The sequence below is a fragment of the Panthera pardus genome, unplaced genomic scaffold, assembly GCF_024362965.1.
Source record: "Panthera pardus isolate Hobbes unplaced genomic scaffold, ASM2436296v1 HiC_scaffold_333, whole genome shotgun sequence".
In the NCBI taxonomy this organism is placed as follows: domain Eukaryota; kingdom Metazoa; phylum Chordata; class Mammalia; order Carnivora; family Felidae; genus Panthera; species Panthera pardus.
The window spans coordinates 532,009-544,147 of NW_026526914.1; the positions used below are offsets into that span (position 1 = coordinate 532,009).

Genomic DNA, 12,139 nt, shown 5'->3' on the forward strand with positions numbered 1-12,139 from the left:
TGGCGCGCGCTTGCTGGCGGCCAGCACCCTGTCTTGCTGTCTTGCAACTGATTGCTCCCCGAACCTGGCCAGCTGGCCTGACCTGCCCTGGAACCACTTCGCCCCCAGGCCGCATGCGCACACTCTTCACTGCCTCTGTCTCGGCCCCTCCTCCACAGCAGCCACAGCCAATGCGGAGTCCTCAAATCCCAGAGCCTGTGCGCCTGCGCTCAACTTTGGCGGGCTGCGGCGGGAGGCTTCAGGGAGCTAATGGTCTTGCGGCCAAGGCTCCCCCCACCTGCTGCCGTTTCCTGTCCTTGTCCTGAGGCTGCCCTAGCTACACTGGGGCCGGGGCCGAGCGTCATGGCCAGCGTGTCGCGGTCCGGACAAAGCGGAGATTCCCGCCGACCCTGGGCCCTGATCGTCCCGGATGCGAAAGGTGGAGAGTCCCGGCCCCGCGGGAATGCAGGGGCGCTGGAGGGCGTGGGCTGGCCGCAGTCCCCAGGTTCAGGGGCGGCAAGCGCCCATCCTGTGCAGGAAACCCAGGCCGGGTGTGAGATACAGGTGGCAAGCCCAGCGGAGGAATTGGTGCTGATATTGGATGACGGAATGGTGGCGGCTGAGGTGGTGATCGGGGAGGAGGAAGAGGACGGCGAGGCGACCAAGGATGAGGTGGCTGGAGAGGAGAATTCTGAGGAAGCCAAGCCAGAAGCAGAGGACATGCACGAGGAGGAGGAGGAGGTGGAAGTTGAGAGACAGCAGCAGGAGGAGTTTCAGGAGCAAGAGGAGAAGCGCGAGGCAGATGCAGAGGCGGAGGAGGGGCCCCAGCTCTCACAGCCGCTGCAGCAGCAAGAGCCAGCGCTGCGTCCTGCCTCAGCCCAGGACCCGCTGGCAGCACTGGAGCGTCTTCAGCTGGAGATCAGCGCTGGGAATGCCCAGGATTCCAGGGCCTTATGGCGGCTGAAGCGCAGGATTCTTCGGAGGCAGATTTCTTACCTGGATCACAGAAGGGCCATCATCAAGCACATCCCTGGCTTCTGGGCCCAGGCGGTATCCTTCCTTGTGCTGGTGGGTGATGGCGGGGGCTGTTGTGCAGGAGGGCTGGGCACTGAGAGCAGGGTGCCTCAGGGCGATGGCCCCCAGAGAGGAGAGCTGGGGAATGGTCCCTGGCCCTGGGTTGGTGTGGTCTGGGATCCAGTGTAAGGCCTTGGACAGGGGCGGTTGTTGGGGATGGGGGGACTTGGTGACTGGGTCTGTTTCCTCTAGGTCTCCGCCAACGTTGGCCTGCAGGCTGGTCTCAAATATTACTTGCAGACACGAGCCATGTGTCCCCATGCTACCAGAGCTAGGGTAGCACAAAGCAGCCTTCACTCAGAGCAGATAAGGCAAGGAAACATTTCGCTGCAAAATGGGAGAGTTACGCAGGCCGCACACCCACCTTCACATTCACAGGCTGTGCACGTTTCCTAGCAGTTCCTTCAAAAGAGAGCATTTCAGACACACACTCATGACCTTTAGTGGAACCACGCCACGCCCCTTTGCCAGACAGTAGGACGACTGAGACCCACTCCGAATGGGGTACAAGCTGCCTCCCCAGACCCTGACACATGACACACACACACACACACACACACACACACACACACACAGAGGATTCTCTCCTGGTATCTCCACCCCTGCTTCCCTCTCTGTCCTCAGGCTCCGGCTCGGTCCCACCCATGTCTTTCTCTCCGGACTGGCTGTGTCACTGTGTCTAATCCTTTTCCCTCCTCGGCCCTCCTCGTCCGTGCTTCTCGATCTCTTTCTCCCTCCCACACCCTCTGCTTGCAGCGTAAGTGTGCAGTCGGGTTCCTGTAAGCCATGTTATTCCATCTGGACTCAGGAGGCTGGTGACAACATAGGTCTTCACGGGAATATGCCAAGAAACCCAGCCGTGAGGAGGGGTCAGAGCACATGCCGACATCACAAGCTATGATGGGCTGCTGGCAGCCCACACAGGTCAGATATAGGAAGGAACTGTGAGGCGTGCAGGCAGTGGAGTCTCTCCCTGCTGTGTGCAGACAGCGTGGCAGGTACAGGAAGCCAACGGACTGCCCAGTGTCGATGGGGTCTGATGCATCTGCAGAGGCTGAGGAGTGTGGGGACTAGTGTTTCCTGGTCTTTCTGCACATGCCGTGATCTAGTCCCTTGCTCTTAGCCTGGGAGGGTTGGAGGGGGGCTGTGTCTGTTTCCACAGCATCTGAAGGCACAGCTCCTTGACACAGCACAGATTCTGAATCACCCCCGGTTGTCGGCCATGATCGGTGCCCAGGACAAAGACGTGCTCAGCTACGTGGTCGACTTGGAGGTGAGACCGGGGAGGCTGTGGCTGGGGGCCGTCCCGTCGGGTGTGGGATTTGGGCAGGAGAAGGTGAGGCAAAGGTGCTCACCCTCACAGCCAGGCAAGTAGCTCAGGACCCCGAGGGAGGACACTTGCCCCCTCCTGTCCCATTGCTCACGGCAGGTGGAAGAAGTGGGCCATCCCAAGTACCGCTGCAGAGTGATGTTTTTCTTTGGGGCCAACCCGTACTTCCGGAACCCAGTGATCATTAAGGAGTATCAGCTGAGCTTTGCTGGTAGGGTGTGGGTCCCATGATGGTGCGGGGCAGGGGGATGAGGAGCATGAATCAGGGGCCGGAGGGAGGGGGAGGGGGAGGGGCAGGTGGGTGGGGAGGAGGCCATCAGCTTGCTCCTCAAATCCTCTCTTCCTGCAGGCTACAGGACATCGCGTTCCACTCCAGTCCAGTGGTTCTGGGATTATGAACGTGGAGCTCCCAGTCGCAGGCATGACCCCACCAGCCTTAACTTGTTCAACTGGCTGTGTGAGCACAGCTGCCCAGGGGCGAACAGGATTGCCGAGGTGGGGCCCCTGAGGCCTTCGTCAGCAGTGGGGATGTGGGTGGCCCCCGGCCAGAGAGGAGAGTGGGCTATGCCTAATGTGGCGCCGGCCTGTGTCCTCTTCCAGATCATCATCGAGGACCTGTGGCCCAATCCCCTGCAGTACTACCTGAGGGAGGAAGGGACCAGCAGACAGTGATCTGACGTGCTCACGTGTCGGTGAGAACCCCAGTATGCGGTGTGTTGACCTGCGTGTTGTATGGGCAAGGGAACGTGGGCCACACATTGGCTTGGAAATGGAAGGTCCGCCGACACAGGGACACAGGTAGCATGGGGAGAGGGTGGGAGGATGACAGGGGACCTGCAGAGACTCAGCTGCAAACACACAGAGGGTCGAAGCCTGCAAACCAAATGCAGTTGTGCTGTGGGCTGGGGCTTTGGAGAGCAACTGGGGAGGAGCAGTGCTTCACCACAAATGCTCCCCGTGGATGTCCGCCCTGTCCCGGGCTTCCCCCTGCTCCTTCAGTCTGGATTTGCCTGCCAGTCTTTGGGTCAGGAGCTGCCGTGTCCCCAGGCGCCACTGTGGTGAGAATCTCGCACTTCCTTCCATGTGCCCCACCACGCCATGTCCTCCCGCAACCCGACAGCCATTCTTAGAACTGGTCCAAGGCCATTGGGGGCTGGAAATGAATCCCTGGGTGAGAAAGCAAGGGGGATCGCAAAAGGGCGAGGCACAAGAGTGACACCATCTGGGATGTATCTGCAAATATCCCGTATCATTCTTGGTGTCTGTTGCGTGGGGGTGCGTGTGTGCGCGTGTACGCAAATGTGTCTGCGTGTGCCCACATGCGTCAGGGGCTCTGCATCTGTGTGGGCGTGAATGGCGCAGAGCTTCTATCTTTGCCCATGCAGAAACAATGGAGGACGCCACCAGTGCTGGAAGAGATGGGTGGATGAGTCTCCTGTCTTCTACGTGCCCCGGAGAGAATTGAGGAAGAGATAACGTGTGGCAGCCTTGAAGAGTTTCCACGATGTTTATGTGGACACATACAGGAAGCTAAAAACCCTTCTGTTTTTGTGTATGTGTTTGTGTGTGTTTATGGGGGACGCAAGGAGGCTCGACGAGAACGGGACCTGAGTGTGACTGTCCTAGCCGCTGCCCGGGTGATTCTGTGTGTGCAGGAGAGGTGCAGTACTGGGGTGGGGCCGGTGTTGCCATGTGCACAGAGGCCTGCCTTCTTGGGCAGGAAGAGCCTGGAAGGAGGAGGAGGAAGAGACAGACCTGTTATTTGGAGATTTATTGTATAGGCCAGAGCCGAAAGGCAGGGAAGGGGATTGCACAGTGGGACCAAATTGGTCCACTGGGTCGTGGTACAGTGTGGCCAGGACTCGGGGGGGTTTCATCCAGGACCCTTGCTCCCAGAGGGGTGTTGTGTCCTTGGTGAGATAGAATCCAGTCAGCAAAGCCTCCAGTCAGGATCAGAGCTAAGACCACATGTCCCCGGACAACTCAGGAGCAGGCAGCCTTCTCATAGTCGATGGCAGTATACCTTGCTGCTGCCTCCCACACCCGGGGCTCCTTTGACCCCGAGCCCTGTCCTCAGACAGTGGCTCAGGATGGGAGATGTGTGAGGGGGAGGGGCAGGTGTGGGTTGTGGGCAGCAGCGAGGCTTATGAGTGGGAATTCATGGAGAGAGTACGCACGAGGGCAGAGATCCAGCGTGAGTTCGTGCGAGTGTGTGTGGGCGTCTGTGGCAAACTGGGCCTGAGATCCGTGGTGGTGCCGGCAGTGTGAGCGTGCATATGTTCGTGCGATTGCGTAGCCGTGTGTCTCTGTGTGTGCAGGAGTGGGTGGTTAGGCCACTGGAGAGACAAGGAGAGACACAGCGGTCTGTGTGAATGAGGTGCTTATGTGGGACGGTCAGGTGCCAGAATACAAGAGTGCAGTCCCTTCCCTCCTGAGTCCTGATGGTAATCGCTGGGATGGGTGCAATCGTTGCTGTGCCAGGGGGCTCAAGTCAGGATGCAAAAGGGAGATTGGTGCAAGGTCAAGAGGGGGGCCGAGGGGAGGACAGCCTGTGTCCAGTGGCCAGTGGACCACTTGTGAGTAAGTGTGCTTGTGTGTGTGTTAGTGTGTGTCTATGTGGGAGTGAGTGTGTGTGTGTGTGTGTGTGTGTGTGTGTGAGTGGCTCTGGTGGGCCGACAGTAGCAAATACGTAGGGGCTACATGGTGTGCCCAGGCTTTGTGCACAGGGTAGCTAGGGAACCCAACCTGTCAGGCTACGTGGTGTGCAGAGGGCGTAGGTATTTCCCTGGAGGGAGCCGTCTAGCAAAAATCTCTGCTCTTGGCAGACGAGCCATGTTTTGTCGCCAGTCAGCTCTTCCTTGGGGCTCTCCTCTCTGCTTCCTGTGCACCAGGCCCAGGGAAAGGGAGGAGCTGGGACCCTAGACCTCAGGTGACTTGAGTCCCCCAGGGGTGCCATAGCAGGGTGGTGTGCGTGATCCATGTGTGGATGGGCAGGTGAGCAGCCTGCCAGCTGCTCTCTGAGGGGACAGTTCCTTGCCAGCAACACCTCTCCCCGCAGCACAAGATCACCACTGTCGCTGCAGCTGGGCTGGGGACATGTCAAGGTGTGTCCCAGAACTGTGTTCCCCTTGCATGTAAGTGGTGCCAGAATGCGCCTCTCAGTCCCTGTGCGGGTGACCCTGATTAGCCTCAGGCTTTGTCGACTCCTGGCCTCATGTAAATGGGGAACTGGGTTCCTTTCTCAGTGTCTCAGCGGTTGCATGTCGACAGAGGATGCTGTGGACATTGTGGTCAGGATTCTGACCGGGCTCCCCCCGCCCTGCCCCAAACCACAGTGGGCAGCACATGGCCCACTGTGTGTGCGCTTTGGGGAGGCTAAAGCCGTACAGCCCCTCCAGTATTCTTCTCAGGTGGTGGACGGTCAAAGGGGCCTAGGGAGGAACACTGGTCCCAGTCTGCTGCCGGCTGTGCCCACAGGTGTGTGTGCCCAGCTCCTTGACGCTGAAGCTGCAAGGCTTCCGCACTGCCCCCAAAGCCCCATCCCTAGAATTTGCGTGTGGGCCAGATGGAAGTGAAGTCCCAGTGACCCTGCGGGATCACAGCGGGTGGTCTCGTCTGTGCCTGGCCACCCACCTACCTGCCTTCCCCGCAGCCCGTGGCCCCCATACAGGGCTTTCGGTAAACACACGGCCACCGTCCAGCATGAGAGGAAAGGCTTGACGGTGTCCCAGTACCGCTGGTCATGTGTTGGCTGCTGCCAGCTGACAGCATGGAGACCCCATGGCCCAGTGGAGGATGTCCGACCTGTCCTACAAGGAACTGGGGACGACTGTACGGATGCATCAGGTCCCATGCAGTAACCTAGGCCTGACCTTATCCGCCTAGGGGGTGATCGAAGCGCCTTGGGGTCCCAGGCCTGGCATACGTGTCGGTGAGCTTCCTCCTGGATGGCGCTGCCGACACAAGGCTGGCTGGTCAGGGGTCGCGTGGGAGGCCCGTTGGGTCCCGGCCTCTAGGTCCGATACTGCTGTAGGTGTTGTTGAAAAGACAGAGCACGATATGACCATCCCTTGGGTGTCGCTGCACCGGGGATCCCGTCGCTGCTCCCAGGTTCCCACTACCGAGTCTCCCCGGGAGGCCTGGGAGGTTGCCAGGCTCCTTTTGCAGGGACACAAAGGCCTGTGAGAGCCCATCCGCAGGGTCCGGTGCTCATTGCGGATGACTTGGGGGCAGTGCGAGATCTATTGCTCCCGTCCTTAGAGGAGATTGTGGTAGTCTTAAGGGACAAAGATGTGCCTGGAGAATAGAAGGATGTCCAGAGGAAGCATTGGAGGAGGAAGAGGACGAGGAGGAGTAGGAGGATGAGGAGGAGTTGGAGGAAGAGGATTGGGAGGAGTTAGAGCTGGAAGAGAAGGGTGAATGATTGGGTGCAGGAGAGGGAACAAGTGGAGGAGGAGGATGTCCAGGATGAGGAGGAGCACGAGCCAAAGGAGCAGGAGCAGCTGGGGGAGGATGTTGAGGAGGACGAGAGCAGAGGGAAGAGGGTGGGGAGAAAAGATAGAGCCAGGGTTCCAGAGCATGAGTAGAAGTGTAGGAGCAGAAGGAGGAAGAGCCCGAGGAGGAAGAGGTGGAGGGAGAGGAGGAGCAGGAGGAGTTGGAGGAAGAGGATTGGGTGGGGTTAGAAGAAGAGGAGGAGGAGAAGGAGCAGTGAATGACTGGGTGCAGGAGAAGGACAAATGGAAGAGGATGATGTCCAGCACCAGGAAGAGGAGGATTACGGGCCAGAGGAGCAGGAGCAGCTGGAGGACGGAGTCGACTAGGACGAGAGCAGAGGGAAGAAGAGGTGAAAGGTCAGAGGTAGGGCAGGAAGGGCAGTAGCAGGAGAGGACCTGGAGAAGGAGGAAGAGTCCTAGGAGGAAGAGTTGGAGGAGGAGGAGGAAGAGGTGAAGGACGAGGAGGATCAGATGGAGGAAGAGGACTGGGAGGAGTTACAGGAGGAGGAAGACGAGTGAATGATCGGGTGCAGGCGAGGGAAGAAGTGGAGGAGGAGGAAGTCCAGGACGAGCAAGAGGAGGAGCACGAGTCGAAGAGCAGTAGTAGCTGGGGAGGAAATTGAGGAGGACGTGAGCAGAGGGAAGAAGAGGAGGAGGAGGAAAGGTAGAGCCAGGGCTGGAAGAGCAGTAGCTGCAGAGGGGGAGCAGAAGGATGAAGAGGCCCGAGGCTAAGACTTCCAATACTGTGTTGAATAACAGTGGAGGCGGTGGACATTCCTGTCTCGTTCGTGACTTGAGCTGAGAGCTTTTGCTCCTTGAGATGATATTCACGTTGGGTCGTTCATACATGGCTTTATGATCTCGATGTGTGCTCCTTCTATCCCTACTTTCTTGAGGGGTTTTACCAGGAAAGGATGCTGTATTTTGTCCATCACTCTGTCTGCATCGATTGAGAGGATCCTGTGGTTCTCGTCCTTTCTTTTATTGATGTGAGGAATCACGTTAATTGTTTTGCAGATGTTGAACCAGCCCTGCGTCCCAGGTACAAATCCCACTGGGTCGTGGTGAATAACATTTTCATGTATTGTTGGATCCGAGTGTCTAATACCTTGTTGAGGAGTTTTGCATCCATGTGCATCAGGGAAATTGGCCTATAGTTCTCCTTTTCAGTGGGGTCTCTTTCCGGTTTTGGAATCAAGGTAACGCTGGCTTCATAGAAAGAGTTTGGAAGTTTTCCTTCCATTTCTATTGTGAGAACAGCTTCAAGAGAATAAGTGTTAACTCTTCCTTAAATGTTTGCTGGCACTCCCCTGGAAAGCCATCTGGCCCTGCAGTCTTCTTCCTCCGGCAGGTTTTTGATTACTAATTTGATTTCTTTACTGGCGATGGGTCTGTTCAAATTTTCCTTTTCTTCCTCTTTCAGCTTTGGTAGTGTATACATTTCTAGGAATTTGTCCATTTCTTCCAGATTGCCCATTGTATTGGCAAATAATGGCTCCTAATATTCTCTTCTTATTGTTTGCCTTTCTGCTGTGTTGGTTGTGATGTCTCCTCTTTCATTCTTGCGTTTCTTTATTTGGGCCCTTTCCTTTTTCCTTTTCATCAAACTGATGACTGGCTTATCAATTTTGGTAATTCCTTCAAAGAAGCAGCTTCTGGGCTCATTGATCTGTTCTCCTATTTTGGTTTGTTTCTTTGTTTGTTTGTTTGAGGTTGTTTTTGTTTTTGTTTTGTTTGATTTTTGGTTTCAATAGCATTAATTTCCGTTAATCATTGTTATTTTCTGTCTCCTGAATGTTTTGGGTTTCGTATGGTGTTCTTTTTACAGCCTCTTAAGGCGTAAGGTGAGGTTGTGTCTCTGAGATCTTTCTTTCTTCTTTAGCAAGACCTGACTTGCTAGATAGGTCCTCTTATAACCGACCCTGGTGCGTCCCAGAGGTTTTGGGTTGTGGTGTTATCACTGACTTCCATATACATTTTCATTGACTTCCGTATACTTTTTATATTCTCTTTCAACCCTTGCTTAGCCCGTTCAATCTTTAGTAGGATGTTCTTCAGTCTCCCAGTATTTGTTACCTTTCCAAATTGTTTCTTGTAGTTGATTTCGAGTCTCTTAGTGTTGTGGTCTGAAAATATGCACGGTGTGACCTCGATCTCTTTGAACTTCCTTAGGGATGACTGTTTTCCCCAGCATATGATCTATAGAGGAGAATATTCCGTGAGCACCGGAGAAGAATGTATATTCTGCTGCTTTATTATGAAATGTTCTGAACATATCTGTGAAGCCCATCTTGTCCAGTGTGTCATTCAAAGCCCCCGTTTGCTTCTTGATTTTTCGTTTACGTGATCTGTCTATTGCAGTGAGTGAGTGCATAGAAGTCTCCTCCTATGATGGCATTACTAAGAATGAGGTTCCTTATGTTTGCGTTTAATTGGTTTGTATATTTGGTTGCTCTCAAATACGCCACATAAATGTATCCATTTGCTAGGTCTTCTTGGTGGATAGACCCCTGAATTATGACATCATGGCCTTGTGTACCACTTGACACAGTCTTAAATTAAAGTCTAGATTGTCTGATAGAAGTATGGCTACTTTGGCTTTGTTTTGTTGACGGGTAGCATGACAGATGATTCTCCATCCCCTTCTTTTCACTCTGAAGTTGTTTTCACATCTAAAGTGGGTCTCTGGTAAACAGCATATCGATGGAACTTGTTTTCTCATCCATTCTGTTCCCCTATGTTTTTTGATTGGAGCATTCAGTCCACTGACGTTTAAAGTAGTACTGAAAGACACGATTTTATGGCCATTATCTTGTTTGAAGAGTTGGAGGAAAACATATCTATATATCTTTATATCTGTATCTACGTCTCCATCTCCATCTATATGTATATGTGTATGTGTATGTATATGTGTATGTGTATGTGTATGTATGTATATGTATATGTATTGTATTAACTGTATCTATATATCTATATCTATATCGATATGTATATGTCTATATACATCTATATATATAATTCTATATCTATTTGTATATATAAATATAATTATAAAGATAGATAGATAGTTAGATAGATAGATAGATAGATAGATAGATAGATAGATAGATAGATAGATATCAATTTCCCTCTGAGTGTCCCCCCTTAAAATTGCATGCAGGTGTGATTTAGCGGTCACAAACTCCTTTAAATTTTGTGTATCTGGGAACCTTTTTCCTCTGTTTCTATTTTGAATGATGGCCTTGCTGCATAAAGAATTCTTCACTGTGGATGTTTCTAATTCAGCACTTTGAACGTATCCTACCACTCCTTTCAGGCCTGCCAAGTTTCTCTGGATAGGTCTGCTGCAAACCTGATCTGTCTTCTCTTGTAGTTTAGGGACTTGTTTCCCTTGCTGCCTTGATGATTCTCTTTGCCTGAGTACTTTGTGAGTTTGAATATGATATGCCTTGCTGAGGGTCAGTTTTTGTTGAATCTGATGGGGTCCTCGGTGCTTCCTGGATTTTGATGGTGTGTCTTTCCCCAGGTTAGCAAAATTTCCCACTATGATTTGCTCACATAACCTTTCTACCCCTTTTTCTCTCTCTTCCTCTTCGGGACCCCTATGATTCTGATGTTGTTTTTCGTTCTGCATGAGTCACTGATTTCTCCAATTCTTCAATTGTGCTCTTTTCCTTAATCTCCCTCGATTTTGCTGCTTCCATAGTCTCCATAAGTTGGTCCTCTGAATCGCTGATTCTCTGTTCTGTCTCATCCATCCTTGACACCGCTGCATCCATCCGTCATTGCAGCTCAGTTATATCATTTTTAATTTCATTCTGGCCAGTTTTTACTGCATTTTTTCTCTGCACAAAGGGACTCTAATCTACATTGGACTGCAGCTAGTATTCTCATAATCGTGCTTCTAAATGCTGCTTCAGACATCTTGCTTGTGTCTGTGTTGGTTGAATCCCTGGCTCTCGTTTCTTCAGGCTCTTTCTTTCTGGGTGAATTCCTTCCCTTTGTCATTTTGAATGGAGAAAAGGAACTCATGAGGTAGAATATTCAATGAAATATTCAAATTATAAAATGTTAAAAGTAAAAACTTAAAAACACACATGTGAATAATGGAATGAATGATGCTAGATTCTAGGCATGTTTCACCTGGGTGTTGAAAGTGGTTTTGACACAGGAGAGAAAAAAACGTGGGAGTGGAGAAAAATTTAGAAAATACTAATAAAAAATATTAAAAAGGGAAATGTTGTGAGAATTTGAAAAACCAATACACTGAAGTAGACTAAAAGGAGAAGATGGGAGTAAAATAGAATCTGTGAATATAGACACAAAAGGAAAGAATCATGTAGAAGAGTATTAAAGAAAGTTAGTAAAATTTCCACCTGCCCAGTCTCCTTCGCCTCTCCGCGCACAAAAGCACCTCCCTTCCCATGCCTCCTCGCTCTCCAAGTTCACTTCTGCATGCCACGTACCTGCTGAATTCGGTGGTTCAGGATATGCAGATTGCTGTGCTAATCCTCCAGTCAGTTTCCTGGGTGGGTAGGATGGTTTAGTGTTGGTCTGGCTGTATCTCATGCACGCGAGACACTTAAGAAGCTTCCATGCTGTCTGCCATCCGGGCTCCTCCCCAAAGAGGTGAGATCTGTAGCACCAGTTCTCCGATATGAGACATCCCACAGGAAAGTTGTGGTCGGTGACAAAGCGGAAAAGGGCATGTACCAAACAGGGAGGTCACCCTGGAGGGGGAGGCAGAGAACCTGCTCCAGACCTGGGAGGGGAGGCAGGGGCTCAAATGCTGGAGCCACGCCCACTGCCCTCCAGCTGATTGTTCCTGAACAGCAGCCAACTGTCTGGGTCTAGCCTGGAGCGCCTTCACCCCAAGGACCCATGGTCAAAAAGTTCACTGCCTCTGCCTCTGCCTCTCCCCCACCTCCACCGCAGCCACAGCCACAGCCACAGCCACAGCCACAGCCACTTCAGTGTCCGAAGGGCCACGGGGCCGTGGGCGTGCTTCCCAAATGCTGGTGGGCTCCAGAAGGAGGCAGCAGGCATTTAAAAACCTTGGGCCTTGACACTCCACCTGCTGGGCCTAGTCTGGAGCCTCATGCCTCAAGTTCCCACTCCTTCTGCTCTATGGCCCTAGCCTGAGGATGGGCTAGGGCCCCAAAGCAAGGGAGTCCTGTTCCGGAAAACGCTGAGATTCCTGACAATACCGGGCCTCCATTCTGCTGGAAGAGGGCGTTCGAGAGTCCAGGAATCGTGGCAACAC

The 12,139-nt window shown here is 52.8% G+C and overlaps 1 protein-coding gene across 1 annotated transcript; it reads left to right on the forward strand.

The window, feature by feature from the left end:
• Positions 1-342: 342 nt before the first annotated feature.
• LOC128774592 (testis-specific Y-encoded protein 1-like) lies at positions 343-3,055 on the forward strand. The gene is made up of 5 exons (XM_053893659.1): positions 343-1,029; positions 2,249-2,326; positions 2,483-2,594; positions 2,733-2,878; positions 2,984-3,055. The coding sequence occupies exons 1-5, from the start codon at positions 343-345 to the stop codon at positions 3,053-3,055; spliced, it is 1,095 nt and encodes a 364-aa protein (XP_053749634.1).
• The last annotated feature ends 9,084 nt before the right edge of the window (positions 3,056-12,139 follow it).

What these genes read in the sequence shown, in the direction of transcription:
- LOC128774592 (XM_053893659.1), top strand. Translation starts at nt 343, where the DNA reads ATGGCCAGCGTGTCGCGGTCCGGACAAAGCGGAGATTCCCGCCGACCC. An exon ending in CTGGCTTCTGGGCCCAGGCG is followed by an intron (nt 1,030 to 2,248) that starts GTATCCTTCCTT and finishes GACACAGCACAG; the next exon opens with ATTCTGAATCACCCCCGGTT. An exon ending in GTATCAGCTGAGCTTTGCTG is followed by an intron (nt 2,595 to 2,732) that starts GTAGGGTGTGGG and finishes CTCTTCCTGCAG; the next exon opens with GCTACAGGACATCGCGTTCC.